At 52.9% G+C, this 13,763-nt stretch overlaps 1 protein-coding gene across 4 annotated transcripts; it reads left to right on the top strand.

Annotated features, from left to right (window-relative positions):
- The first annotated feature begins 2,558 nt into the window (after window positions 1–2,558).
- Window positions 2,559–13,328, top strand: LOC133342180 (adenosine deaminase domain-containing protein 1-like). Of its 4 annotated transcripts, XM_061551144.1 has the most exons (11): window positions 2,563–2,611; window positions 2,846–2,886; window positions 5,031–5,259; window positions 6,869–7,048; window positions 7,439–7,675; window positions 7,863–8,039; window positions 9,359–9,485; window positions 9,790–9,951; window positions 10,187–10,452; window positions 11,251–11,491; window positions 11,776–13,328. In XM_061551144.1, exons 3-11 carry the CDS (start codon window positions 5,193–5,195, stop codon window positions 12,050–12,052), a joined length of 1,734 nt encoding a protein of 577 aa, XP_061407128.1. In that variant the 5' UTR covers window positions 2,563–2,611; window positions 2,846–2,886; window positions 5,031–5,192; the 3' UTR covers window positions 12,053–13,328. The 4 variants fall into 4 exon arrangements, with proteins under 4 accessions (XP_061407129.1, XP_061407130.1, XP_061407128.1 ...); XM_061551145.1 differs by lacking the exon at window positions 2,846–2,886 and having other exon boundaries at window positions 2,559–2,611; window positions 5,027–5,259; XM_061551146.1 differs by lacking the exon at window positions 2,846–2,886 and having other exon boundaries at window positions 2,560–2,611.
- Window positions 13,329–13,763: the final 435 nt, after the last annotated feature.

The following is a 13,763-nucleotide window of genomic DNA, read 5'->3' as shown; positions in this document are numbered from 1 at the left end:
CCACGTGATCTCGTCTCTTGAATGCTGCAAACCCTCGGCCAAGTGGTGTCGTTGAGTAACAATTCACGTCCGTTGTCCACGCGCCGTTTGCTCAAAGCGGCACAGGCCTGCCTCTCCGTAGCCCTGTCGGCACTGCGCCCGCAGCCAACCGACCTCTTGGAAAATCGCATGGTTCGCGCTACCTTATTTTTGGTTGAATCCGTAAATTATCGTGCGCTCGTGCGTGTTTTCAGCCCCCCCCCCATGACATGTCGCTACGAAACCGCCCAGCGATAAAATTGTAAATGGAAAACAGCACCCCCGCCCACCCCCCGAGATTTTTTTTTATCTTTTAAACACCGTTACTGAGCACGGTGCTCCCAAAAGGTCAAGCGGCCATCAACAAACGGCCTTTCGGTTTAACACTGAGGCTTTTGCGACCAATATCCATTACACAGGTTTTTTTGGGGTTAGATCGCATAAATATAAATGTTCCGTTAAACCTGCCACCACCCAACAGCCAATTAGTAAGGTTTGTCACGTAAACAGAACATGCCAATTCGTTACTAGTACAGCACACCGGTGTGTTGGAGAGTAAATCTACAACATTTGGAACCTTGAGTACGACGTTTTGCCAGTAATTGCAACTAGCATAATCAGGCGATGCTTACAAGACAATGGTATTCCAATGTCCCCTTTTTTTTTATCACAGCCTCGATTCTGTGATGTCGGCCACACTCATCAATGCTGCAACGTTCAGTCCATTCGCACAAGGTGTCCGATTTTACGTGAAGGTTGCGTGCTGCGTTTGATTATGCCAGATCGATGTCCATTTACATTTATTCTTGAGGATGCGATCGATTCTGTGCACCCAAACCATGTGGAGATGTCCAAATCCATGTCAATGTTAAAGCTTCGTAATGGGGTCCGTGGAACGCACAGGCAAGAGGACATCACACGACTACAACTTTGACTTTTTAGTGTATTCTATGCACAATCATCTCCTGCATTCTATACACTATCATCTCGTGAGATGCCCTGCAGCACCACAATGCACGCCTCAAGATTTGGCAATGCCAACAACAGAAGCGGTGACCTGTGCAGAATATTGGTCAAAGACTGTAGGTTGGACAGGAGACACTCCGAACAACAAAACTGCATTCTTAACGTGTTGAGCATATACATTTCAAACCGGATTCTGAGATCGAGTACACATGCATACTCGGTGCCGGATTAAGCTAGTGCGTGGCCTGTAGCATATGCTATAAAGGGGCCATAAATAAATACACATTAAAACTTTTTTTTACTGGCATAGTGGGCAGTCATTCCAAATGGTGCCACACACCCCCGAGAAATACAACAACAGAGCCATATGCACAAGTCGTACAGTCAAACCCCCTCTCACGCCTTATCGCCCCAAGCAATCCCGACAGACCACAGAGCCCATGACTGCACAGCACATCATCTGCTCCACGGAACTTCAGCTGAGAGGCCACCACTGAGGCTTCATCATTGATACGGCACCGTAATTACCGGATAATAAGACGCACTCTACCCCCCCCCCCCCCCCCCCATATAAAACTGTGTCAATCAAGCGAGACCTGTGATCTCTCGTAACAACACCTACCCTGGTACTTGAGTCAACCCATACCACCTGGGTATGTCCCGTGACCTGCACCTACCCTGGTCCATCAGTCAACCCATACCACCTGGGTCTACCCTGGTCCACGTGGTCTCGTTGCCAAGCAGCAAGACCCCCCCCCCCCCTGCGACACTTCACTTGATCACAAAGGTGCACCTAGCCTGGCACAAGCGCCGTTCGCCACTTTACTGCTGTTCCGAGTGAGAGGTCACATTTGTCTCGCTTGATTGACGTTTTTATATTGGGGGGGGGGGTGGATGTAGTGCGTCTTATTATCCGGTAATTACGTTGCCATGTCAATGTTAATGTGTTGTTATTATTACACGCTTTTATTTAACTCTCTGTCGTTGTTGACATTGATGGCTCTTCGCCATATTGCGTGCAACTTTCTCCGCTTCACAGGTGTAGTAGGTTCAATGAAACGTGGACGACGTAGTCGGAGGCACACTTATTTGTTCTAACGTTTCACTCAGCACAGGCCAATGTATACACACTCGAAGGGGTAATGGCCCCTTCACCCGTCTAACAGGGAGACCCCACTGTCTCGAACCCGGCTAGCCTACTCCCAGGTCCTCCACTCGAGAGCTCGGGGAAGCTAGCTGACCCAGCTCTGGCCAAGCTGGGATCACGGCACCCTTAATCACCAGACCGGCTCTTACAAGAACATCGGCTCTGGGCTCTCGGGGCCACGCCACTGGCTTGCCCTGGTCGGTCCTGAGAAGGACAGAGATCCAGGGGAGTCCCAGGGCCTATCTAGCCGGTCTTCTTGCTTCGCTGGTTTAAGCTGAACACTGAACCCCGAGCCCACCGGCTCACCGCCTTATATAGCAACTCCCCCCCCCCCCCCCGAGGGGTGGGGCCGTGGGGGATCACAGCGCCGTCACAGCCCCCCAGGCTAACCGGTGCGGACGTGGATGTAAGCATCCTTCCGCGTGCGGCCATAACCAGCCCTGGTGTGTTTGTTCGCCCTCCCGTAACACCCCTACACAGGTAAGTAGTGGTCGTGTACTGTCGGCTTTCGCGACCAATATCATTCATGATTGAGGTTGTTTTTGTTGGGGAGGGGGGACGAGGTTGGATCGCGTAGATATAAATGCGTCGTGAGCCCCGACGCTTTGCCACGTAAACTATTGACGTGCCCATTCGTTACCGCGACAGCACAGCCGGTGTCACTCGACATTCACAATCCGTGAGCACGACGTCTCTCTCTCTCTCTCCACACAGCTCTTACCACGGTGATTAGTAGCGGGACTCTTCACAAACAGGTGAGTTCGTCGATGAGTAACGGATTACTCTATCCGTGTCGGGGGATTACTTTCGGCTACTAATCGGTGAGGACGTTGACTGAACGCGACCAAGGCCCCCTAATCGATAATATTCGTCGTGAGCCGCGGCCCCGCCACGTGGCCCGAGGCCTCGTCCCCGGTCGAGTTGAGGCTGATCGGTCGCAAGGCCCCTGGTCGAATATACATCATCACATCCGTAATTAATTCATAATAAACAACGACAACAATTGTGTGTCTGTGGGACCTTTATTTTTAGTATCCCAAGATGATGAAAGTCGCGACTCGGCTTCGTTCCCCTCTCTGGCAATAAAAACACAGGACGTGTTAAGATGTCCAAACGGCAAATACGGCGGACAAACAAACGTGCTCTCATAGTATCCGTAAACTCTAAATCTAGGTAGTACAGTATAGGGATTGTGTTTAAGACGAATTGGCCTACAACACACAGAAAAGACGACAGCCTCCGTGTGCGGCCTTGCGAACAGCGACACACGCAATGCAAGTATAGAACATTACGACAAATAACACTCGGATTTTACCCTTTCCGGCGATACAATAACAACACTCGTCTTCTGCGTGACATGAACAACATGTCATACGTGTATGTGGTCCATAGCACACGTGGTTTTTAGGTGTTTATCGCGTTAATTGCATCGTCAATACACAGTTCGTGAATAAGTCGGCTTCCCATTGTATTGGGGTAAAGTGTGAATCTCTCGTCGTGGAGGCCCCCACGGTGTGGTCGAGTTGCCAACACGTGTCCGTCTCCCTTGTGTCTCTCCACCGGCTCCCCCAGTGTACTCTGAATAGGGGCAGTTGCCTGGAACGTCGCCTATTCTATAATATTCTCGTTAACGCTTGTGGCATTTGCATCCATTTATTCTTTTTCGATTTAAAGCTTTCGTGACTGCAGGGATTCATCTTCTTGGTTATTTCGGTAAAGTCACGTAGAAGGGAAATAATAAAATAATAAAAATAAAATTAAACATGCTTTATTTACTTTTTTATTTTTATTGTTATTTTATTATTTCCCTTCTACGTGACTTTACCGAAATAACCAAGAAGATGAATCCATTTATTCCTCAATCGTTTACAGCACCAAAGTAGAATGTTAATAAATACGTAGTGTTTTGATAAAACGAAGTAAGTTGTGACTTGTGTTTTCCATTATTTACCTTCTAAAACGACAACATCAATCTGCCACACGTCTCGCATGCCCCCCAGAAAGGGCATCTCGCACCCCCAGGTGAAGAAGAATAAGAACCACCCCACTGCTCTAGAAACAATGCTTCTAGTTTTTAACTAAACCAGCGTTGTGTTAACCATGAGTTTAACCGGCAATCGTGACCGTGATAATAAGTGCCAAGTGCAGTTCTGTCCCAATGCAGCAGTGGCAGCATCATCGGTAGCAGCAGTAGCAGCATCAGTAGCATCAGAATCAAGAATCAAGTCTGCATTAACCACACGTGCTTGTGGCAAAACATACAAACATGCTATGGTGATGATAATAATAATATCTGCATTGTCTTTGAAACTGATTGGCCTGCACCAGAGATGGCCTTTTTCATGGCCTTGTCTCTCTCACCAGTGTCAAGCCAGAGGACGCCAAAAGGCGAACATTGCAAAGACAATTCAAATATCAGAAGACTTATTATGAAAAATAAGAGAGGTTTTACCCTTTCTACTCTTAGGTTTTTTCGGTAAAGTCACGTAGGTAAAAAATGAAATTAATAAAAGTAATAATAGAAATTAAAATTAATAAAAGTAATAATAGAAATAAAATAATTTATGTTAATTTTATTTTTTACCTACGTGATTTTTACCGAAAAAACCTAAGAGTATGAATCCTTGCAGTCACGAAAGCTTCAAATCTAGAATTTACCCTTTCTGGCAATACATAATCAGGTTACTCGTCCAGTACTCTTGATTACTCGGATGACACGAGGCACACACACACAAGCTTGTTGATTACAAGAAATCGATTGTTGATTACAGTACAAGCAATTGATTGTTGATTACAAGCAATCAACACGCCAGTGTCTGTATGTAATCAGATTACAAGGAATCAACCCTTACATAATCACGTGACGACGATGATGATGTTGCTGATGTTGTTGAGAGAGAGTGTCAAGCAGGTCTGGAGATCACTCGGTCACTGAAGTGGTGAGCACTGGTGTCTCTTGAGGACACGGTTCCAACCACAACCACCGTGCCCACAACAACAATAACCAACCACAACACATCAACAACCACCGGCACGACAACAATCACCGACAGTGCCGGCGATGATGGACGGCACTCACCTCGACCGCAAGGCCGACCCCACCATGCCCCGGGTCAACTTGGCCGCAGGTGAGAGGTCATGACCGTCGCACTCCTGTCAACCCCTTGTCAGTGCCCCCTACCTTGTTACACACCAATTCAGATCTTATTGGTCACCCCGTGCCCCTTATACATCTCAACGGTCATCCTGCAAAGTCCCATCACAAGGGAGAGACACAAATAAATTAGACAACAATTTATTGTATTGCCCGTATTGAAACGGCTGTACGCCGTATCGACCTGAAAACTCCCTGTACAAGAATACGGAGTAAACCGTGTGGCTTCGACAGCTATGCCGTCAGCTGAGCCGCTCCGTGTGGGGAGTCGGCAGGCGGGTTCACAACTTGACGTTGCCCTCTCTGTGTTTAACTTTATTTCATTTGTCACACGCATGGTCCCGTTTCCGATGGAGATCTGTGGTTCCGTGAGCACAGCAGCAACAAAGACACTTTATGGGTCTCTATGAGTCTGCAAGGGTCTCTGTGTATCTCTAGGTCTGTATCTCTGTCATTGTCTCTGTGTATCTTTATGGGTCTCTCTTGGTATCTGTATCTCGGGATCTCTCTATCTGTCTCTTTGTATCTATTTAGGTTTTTGGGTATCTCTGTACTGCATCTATATATTTCTATTTCAGTCTCTCTATGAGTCTCTGTGTATCTCTACGGATCTGCATTAACCACGCGTGCTTAATGTAAAAGATGCAAACAAATATGCATTCATAATAATGAACGTATTGTCCTTGAAATAGACTGGCCTACACCACAGGCAGCCTCTAGTACGGCCTTGTCTCACCACCATTGCTAGACTAGAGAACGTCGAAAGGCAATACAAAATATCAAAGCATTAATATATCGGGTCGACGGGTTATAACTACGAGACCCGTTTTGCCGGTATCGAGATGATGACCAAAATAACGGGCTTTACCCTTTCTGGCAAGAATACAGGAGGTGTTAAGATGTTCAGACACCAAATAGACACTTATTGCAAGAACCCTGGCAAAAAGGTCCCATAGATATCACTGCCCAACCCGATATATATTGACATTGCCTTTGTGCTGTTTGCCTTTTGGCGTTCTCTGGTCGAACACTGGTGACGCAAGGCCATAAAGGAGGCCCTCTCTGGTGTAGGCCAATCAGTTTCAAGGACAGTGCATATACATTATCAAAGTGCGTTTGTTTGCATGTTTTGTCACAAATATGATGTTAGGTTAATGCAGACTTGATGCCTTGTCATAGGTGTCTCTTTGGTGTTTGAACATCTCAAAACCTCCTGTATTCTTGCCTGAAAGGGTAAAGCCTTTTCTTTTTTATCATCATCTTCATACAGGCAAATAGGGTCCCATAGATTTATGGGTCTGTCAGTATCTATATGGATCGCCTCTGTATCAATCTATCGCTATAGGTCTCCATGTATTATTTATGGGTCCGTCTGTGTCTCTGTATCTCTGTCTCTATATCTCGCTGTATCTCTGGGTCTCTTTATCTCTAAGTATCTCTGTGGATCTCCATATTATTTTGGTGACCCAGGACGCTCTTGCGAATGGGACTCCACCTCTGTATCCTGGCCTCTCTAGAAGTTATCACCTGGTCATACAGAATCTACATGACACTGAAATGGCTTCACTCGCACTGGTGTGCAGACTCAACGCTCAAGCCTCATGAAGGTGGCGGTGGCGGTAGTGAAGGGATTCACTTTGGCCAGGTTCCCAAATGGCTGGCGCTTCAGTTTGAGTCTGGGACCCTGCACGCCATATCAGCGCTCACGCAGTACAGCCAGATTTACGGGTTGACGCTCCGCCTGGCAGAGGTGGACTCAATGGGTGAGTAGAGGGGCAAGTGGGTGAGTGGCTGAGTTTGTGAGTGTATGAGGGGGTAAGCGAGTGGGTGGTTTGGTGAGCGCATGCGCGCATGGGTGGGGGAGCTCAGCAAGTAGCTGGGTGGATGGGTTAGTACTGTATGAGTGGGTGAGTGTCTGGGTTTGTGAGTGTATGAGTGGGTAAGCGAGTGGGTGGTTGAGCGAATGTTTGCCAAAGTGGGTGAACGCGGGAGTAGGTGGGTGGATGAGGTCGTGTATGAATGGATTCATGAGTGGGTGAGTTGTGTTCGTGCGTCTCCTTCCTGCGTCTCCTCCCAAACGTCCTCTCCCCGCGTCCTCCTGCATGTCTCCCCCCCCCCCCCCATGTCTTCCACCCCCCTCCGCCCCATGTAAGACGGGGTGGTTGGCCGTCACTTCACGGTGGCCGCGTTCCTGAGTGGCGACCGCGTCTCCGTGGCCGTGGGGCGCAGCAAGAAGGAGGCACGTGCAGCGGCAGCAATCGCCGCCATGAAGCTGCTACTCTGCTGGCAGGGAGATTGCAGCAGCAGCGGCGGTGGCGGTGGCCAGCAGAGGAGGCAGGAGCAGCAGGTGATGGGGGCAGCTGAGGCTGAGAAGACTCGGGGATGCACAGGTAAAGCAGCAGCAGCAGGACTCTTGTAACACGCGTGGGTTTTTCCACTGACACACCTGAGCCAGACCAGCATGTGTGGGTGTCGCTGCCCCATGCTGCCCTGTGGACGTGTGTCGGTGACGCTGTCCCTGCTGCTGTTTGCTGCCCCGTGCTGCTGTTCCCTGCCACCACTGCTGGTACCCGGTAGAGGTGACGGTGCCGGGGCCGCTGCTGCTGGAGTTGGGCATGGGGCCCGAAGCCCAGGAGGCTGTGGCGATGGCCGTGCGGAAGAAGTGTGCGGAGCTCGTGGAGATGGGGGGGGGGACCCTCGTGGGGGGCAATGACGGCGCAACCCCCCGGCTGGCGGCGTTCCTTGTCAAGCGCGGTGCGGGTCACTCGCTTGCACACTCACTCATACATACTCAGTTGTCCACTCACTCATAGACTCACGCACACACACTCGCACACTTGAAAACTCACTCTTACATGCACTCACTCAGTTGTCCACTCACTCATAGACTCGCGCACACTCACACACACTCGCACACTTGAAAACTCACTCTTATATACACTCAGTTGTCCACTCACTCATAGACTGGCACACACTTGCTCACTCACACACACTCACTCGCACACTCACAACGTCACCACCACGCTTGTGCCATGCCAGGTGCACTTTGAGGCCACGTCAAGTGTCGAAGACTCACATGAGGTCAGACCCAGGTCCCATTGGTTGACTGACTGAGATGACTGGCGGATGCACCAGCTGTGCCCCCCCCCCCTACTGTACCAATTTGCTGCATTTTAGCTGCCTGATGCTCTGCCCGTTGTGAGCATCACTCCTCTGCCCTCTGTTGTTGTTGGAGGGCGACAGCCACCAACTGCCCATTAGCGTCCTTCATGAGCCTCCTCTGTAGAGGCCGATATTGACAACATTGAGACAAGTCTTCGGCAAGTCCACTCAGTTCCACATCCTTCTGTACCACATTAACCCATTTCTTCTCTAACCTGTGCTGCACCCATTTAGCCCCCTCTATCCGGCCAAACAACTGCTTGGGCAAGTGGTGGCTGCGCATGCGGGCTGTTTCAAGATGACGCAGATGTTCCTTTAAAGGGGTCCACGTTTCGCGAGCATAGAGAAGAGAGGGGTGTTACTGTGGCCGAGAAGACCCAAAGCCAGGCAGCTTAAATACAGCGAGTTGGCACATTGGGGAGCACACGTGATGCATCTGCCAGTGAAATTGATAAACCCATAGCACCTGGGTCTGCCCGTGACCTGCTAGCAGCGAGCGCTTTCCACTCTTCACGTGACTTCGAGGTTCACCGAGCCTGGAAAAAGCGCCGTGGTGATGTCACCACTTAAAGGTGGAAGACAGCTGTTGTGTGCATGTAGGTATGTGTTTGTGTATATGGGGAGTGGTGGTACAGTGGCTAGCGCACTGCTACAAACCTGGAAATCCGAGTTCCATTCCTGCCCGCGGCTAACACCAATGACGATTATCCGAACTGGTCCTGGGCTTCGCCGAGGTCGACTTGGCCTCAAATGAGTACCTGGTGCGATGTGTAGTAATCGCCACTCGGGACGTGGTGCTGGCCGCCCACCTCCTTCAAGTACCGTGCCGGCCTTCATACATGCTACTCACTAACAGCACTTTCCCAATCAATCTGTTAAAGGCTACACGGGGGATCTTTGTCTTTGTGCAGTGGGGCACCCGTTCCAAGTGGTCGCCGTGGGAACCGGCTGGGGCATCTGCTCCGAGACGTCCAGTGGCAAGGGCCGTGAGATTCTCGACTCGCACGCCGAGGTGACGGCACGCCGCTCCCTTCAGCGGTAAGCCCCCCATATCCGCTATCCCCCAATCCCCATATCCGCTATCCCTCATATCCCCCATATCCACTATCCCTCATCTGCTAATCCCCATATCCGCCAACCCCCATATCCGCTAAACCCCATATTTGCCAAACCCCATATCCGCTTTCCCCAATATCCGCTCATCTTCACCATCGAAAGCAGACGACGCGGCACCCCCTACAACGGTAAGAGCCCCGATATCTGCCATATCCACTATCACATAAAATGTCTTGCGAGTTGATGTTGATGCTGGCGTTGATGTTGATGTCGATCTGGGAGGCAGGTACCTCTACCGCCAGCTCCTGCTACTCCAAGCCGGTGAGGGGACGGTGCTGTGCAGCACTGCCGCTGCTACCCCCGCTGGCGGGGGGCTGCGCTACAGTCTGCAATCGGGGGTCACGCTCCACCTCTACCTGGACCAGCTACCCCGCGGGGCTGCCCTCGCGTGAGACGCCGCCCCCCGCTGCCCCTCACTGGGGTGCTGGGACATTGGGGTGCTGGGACGCTGAGATACTGGGACACGGAATCTGAGACGCTGGGACACTGTGGCACTGGGGCACTGGGGCACTGAGACTGTGAATCTCCCCGTGTAGGTGTGCATGTGTGTGCATGTGCTCCCCTCTTGGAATATTTCCTCGCCCTTCTCTCCCCATCCTCTCTCTCTCTCCCCGCACCTCCAGCTACCACCACGGCTCCCAGAACCTGCAGCAGGTGCTGGCGACGGGAGAAAGACACCTGATTTCGGCCTACACGGCGCCTCCGGCCCCACCAGCCCTGCAGACCCCACAGGCCTCGCAGGCCACGCCAGCCGCGTTATGCCAGGCCCAGCTACCGATAGCCGTGATGAGCGGCAGTGACAAGCTGATGCGCTGGGAGGTGCTGGGAGTGCAGGGCAGCCTTCTCAGCATCTTCCTTGAGCCCGTGTACATCAGCTCCATCACACTGGGTGCGTTTTCGCCACCACAACCACCAAAAACACCACAATCACCATCACCAGTAACACCACAATCACCACCACTGTCATTGTACATCAGCTCCATCACTTAGGGTGCGTTTTCGCCACCGCCACTACCACCAAAAACACCACTCTCACCATCACCAGTAACATCACAATCACCACCACCGTCATTGTACATCAGCTCCATCACTTAGGGTGCGTTTCCACAACCATGATCACCACCTTTACCATCAATACCACTATCACCACCACCATCACTACCATCATCACCATGTACATTTCCATCAGGCTTGGTTTGTCTCCGCCACCACCACCTTAAACACCACTGTCGCCACCACCACCATGTATGTATGTTGACCTTCTTTCGCACCGTACATCACCAACTGTGCTAATCTGGAGGTGCGAGGGAAAGACAAGAAACTAAACACAAAAGGCAGTTCTAAAGAAATTAGTTTTCAATTTAGTATGTGAGCTCCATCATGCTCGATGGGTCTCCACCACCATCACCACCATGACCACCATTACCAAAACCATTACCACCATCACTGCTGCAATCTGCACGGTGTGCCACGTTGCCCAGGTGGATGGGTGAGTGGGTGGGTGACTGTTGGTGCGCGAGTAGATGAGTGGGTGGATGGGTGAGTGGATGGGTGGGTGAGTGGGTCATTAGATTGTTTTAGTGGGTGGGTGAGTGGATGGATGCGTCGGTGATCGGGCAGGTGAGTGCGTGAGTTGAGTGGTTGAGCGGGCGAGCGGGCGAGCAAGCTCCTTCCTGCGTGTCGCCAGGTGGAGCGGAGGCCTCGTGGAACTGTGTGGAGTCGCTGCGGGCGGCGCTGCACGGCCGCGTGTCGCTGCGCCTCTGCGCCGACCTCCCCGGCGCCTACCTCACCAACATCGCGCACATCGGCCACGTGCCCCCACGCGGGGGGCCACGGACCAGGGGGCCAGGGGCAGAGGCCGTGAACTGGAGCGAGGGTGACAGCAGCGTGGAGGTGGTGGAGCCGGCGACGGGGAGAGAGTCGCCCACGTGAGTCGGCTCGCTCGCTCACCGTCGCTCGCCAACACGCGAACGTTGCTCACCATCGCTCACCATCGCTCACCCTTACCATCGCTCACCATCGCTCACCATCGCTCACCCTTGCCATCGCTCACCATCGACCGCTCGCCGGTCAACTCGCCTTCACTTCGAACCATCACCAACATGACTACCACGATCATCATCACCACCGCTATCATTACCACGATCTTTACCATCATCGTTCTCGCCCAAATCTTCGCCTATCTCCTCGCCCGTCTCCTCCATGCCCCCAGGTCCCCGTTTGTGTCGGGGCCGCACCACGCGAGTCGTCTGTGCAAGGCGGCTATGCTGTCTCGCCTGCGCCTCGTGGCGTCTCGCTTCTCCTCCTCCGCCGTGTCCACGGCACCGGCCGCGTCCGTCCCGGCGCTGCTGTCGCTGTCGTACAGCGCGTGCAAGGCGCTGGCAAGCGACTACCAGCAGGCCAAGGCCGCGTTCCACCGCCACGCTCACCACCTCGGCCTGGGAGCCTGGCAGAGCCACCCCAGCACACTCGCCACCTTCACCCGCTGAGCACTCACTCAACGCTGCTCAGTCGCTCGCCACCACCACGCTCGCCACCATCACCACCACGCTCATCACCATCACGTCCACTCACCACGCTCGTCACCACCACCACCACCACGCTCATCACCATCACGTCCACTCACCACGCTCTCCACCACCACCACGCTCATCACCATCACGTCCACTCACCACGCTCGCCACCGCCACGCTCGCCACCTTCACCCGCTGAGCACTCGCTCAATGCTTGCTCAGTCGCTCGCCACCACCACGCTCGCCACCATCACCACCACGCTCGCCACCATCATCACCACCACGCTCGTCACGCTCGCCACCACCATCACGTCCGCTCACCATCACGTCCACTCACCAAGCTCGCCACCACCACCATCACGTCCACTCACCACGCTCGCCACCTTCACCCACTGAGCACTCACTCAACGCTGCTCAGTCGCTCGCCACCACCACGCTCGCCACCATCACCACCACGCTCATCACCATCACGTCCGCTCGCCACCACCACCACCACGCTCGCCACCGCCACCACGCTCACCAACATCATGCTCACTCATCACGACCACTTTCACCACCGCTACGGTCGCTACCGCCGGACTCGCCACCGCCACGCCCACCCCCACTATGGTGTCCACCACGCTCATCGCCCCCACACTCGGCACCATCAAACTCGCCACCACTCTCACCACTACGCTGACCACCATCACGCTCGTCACCACGATCACCACCACAACGCTTGCCACCAGCAAACTCGCCACCACGCTTCCCAGCACCACCACTTCTCAGCACCACCACTTCTCAGCACCACCATGCTCACTTTCCCTGTTGATTTGTGTTGCTGCATTGCGTTAGCACGAGGAGGTTCAGAATCGATGTTAGGTTCACAGTGGCCATGGCAAAGACACTGAGCCAGCGCAGCTGAGATCCTGGACCTGAGCCCTGGGTCCGGGTGTCTCTTGGGGAGTTCACGATGGCCGTTTCGCAGAAACCAAGCCAACACAGCTGACAACCTAAGTTTGATGATTTTCTCATGGGGTTCACAATGGCCACGTCAGGTTCATAATGTCCGTGTCGGTGCCACGGTGGCTGCGCCGTTACACCGGTTCCGTCTACAAGTCTTCCGCCTTCACTCTTCGTTTCCCTGTGCCCCCTGCCTCCAGTTTGAGGCCTCCTCCACCGTCTTGTCCACCGTGTACACGCTGTGATCTGCACGGCCACTGTCGACGCTGCAAGCCTCCGCAGTTGAAATTTCTTTGCAAAAAAATCAATAAAACCGCACTCCTCAAACGATCGCACCGCAGCCGTGCACGCGTTCATGGCGTTGGGGGGAAACGGAAAGAGAAGAGAATAGGACATAGGATGGGAAGGGAGTGGAGAAACGCGAGGGGGGAAAGAGGAATGACCAGGCCAAGGTGTGTGGGCTGATGAAGAGGGTGGTTGATGGGTCATGATTCAAGCAGAGGAGGGAGAGGAGTGAGCAGAGATGTCTGGTTTCACGGGGGGGGGGGGGGGGGGTGGCGTGGAGAGGGGAGGGATTCAAAGTGGGGGTAGCTGCACACAAAGTCGCGTCAGTCGCAGGAGGCTTGGGCCGATTTACAAATAGAGATGGAGATCTATGGATGGGAGGGATTAGGAGGGGAGGTGGCTGCGCACAGGTCGCGTGATTTACGGGAGCTTTGAGCCGACTGAGAAGGGAGAGATGTTG

The sequence above is a fragment of the Lethenteron reissneri genome, chromosome 14, assembly GCF_015708825.2.
Source record: "Lethenteron reissneri isolate LAM-NWPU_2019-01 chromosome 14, ASM1570882v1, whole genome shotgun sequence".
Classification (NCBI taxonomy): domain Eukaryota; kingdom Metazoa; phylum Chordata; class Hyperoartia; order Petromyzontiformes; family Petromyzontidae; genus Lethenteron; species Lethenteron reissneri.
This window is presented reverse-complemented; position numbering and strand designations above follow the sequence as displayed.

Excerpts from the sequence above, each read along its gene's own strand:
- LOC133342180 (XM_061551145.1), top strand. The coding sequence starts at position 5,193 with ATGATGGACGGCACTCACCTCGACCGCAAGGCCGACCCCACCATGCCC. Across the intron at positions 8,040-9,358 it reads GGCGTTCCTTGTCAAGCGCG|TGGGGCACCCGTTCCAAGTG; the intron begins GTGCGGGTCACT and ends GTCTTTGTGCAG. Across the intron at positions 10,453-11,250 it reads CATCAGCTCCATCACACTGG|GTGGAGCGGAGGCCTCGTGG; the intron begins GTGCGTTTTCGC and ends GCGTGTCGCCAG.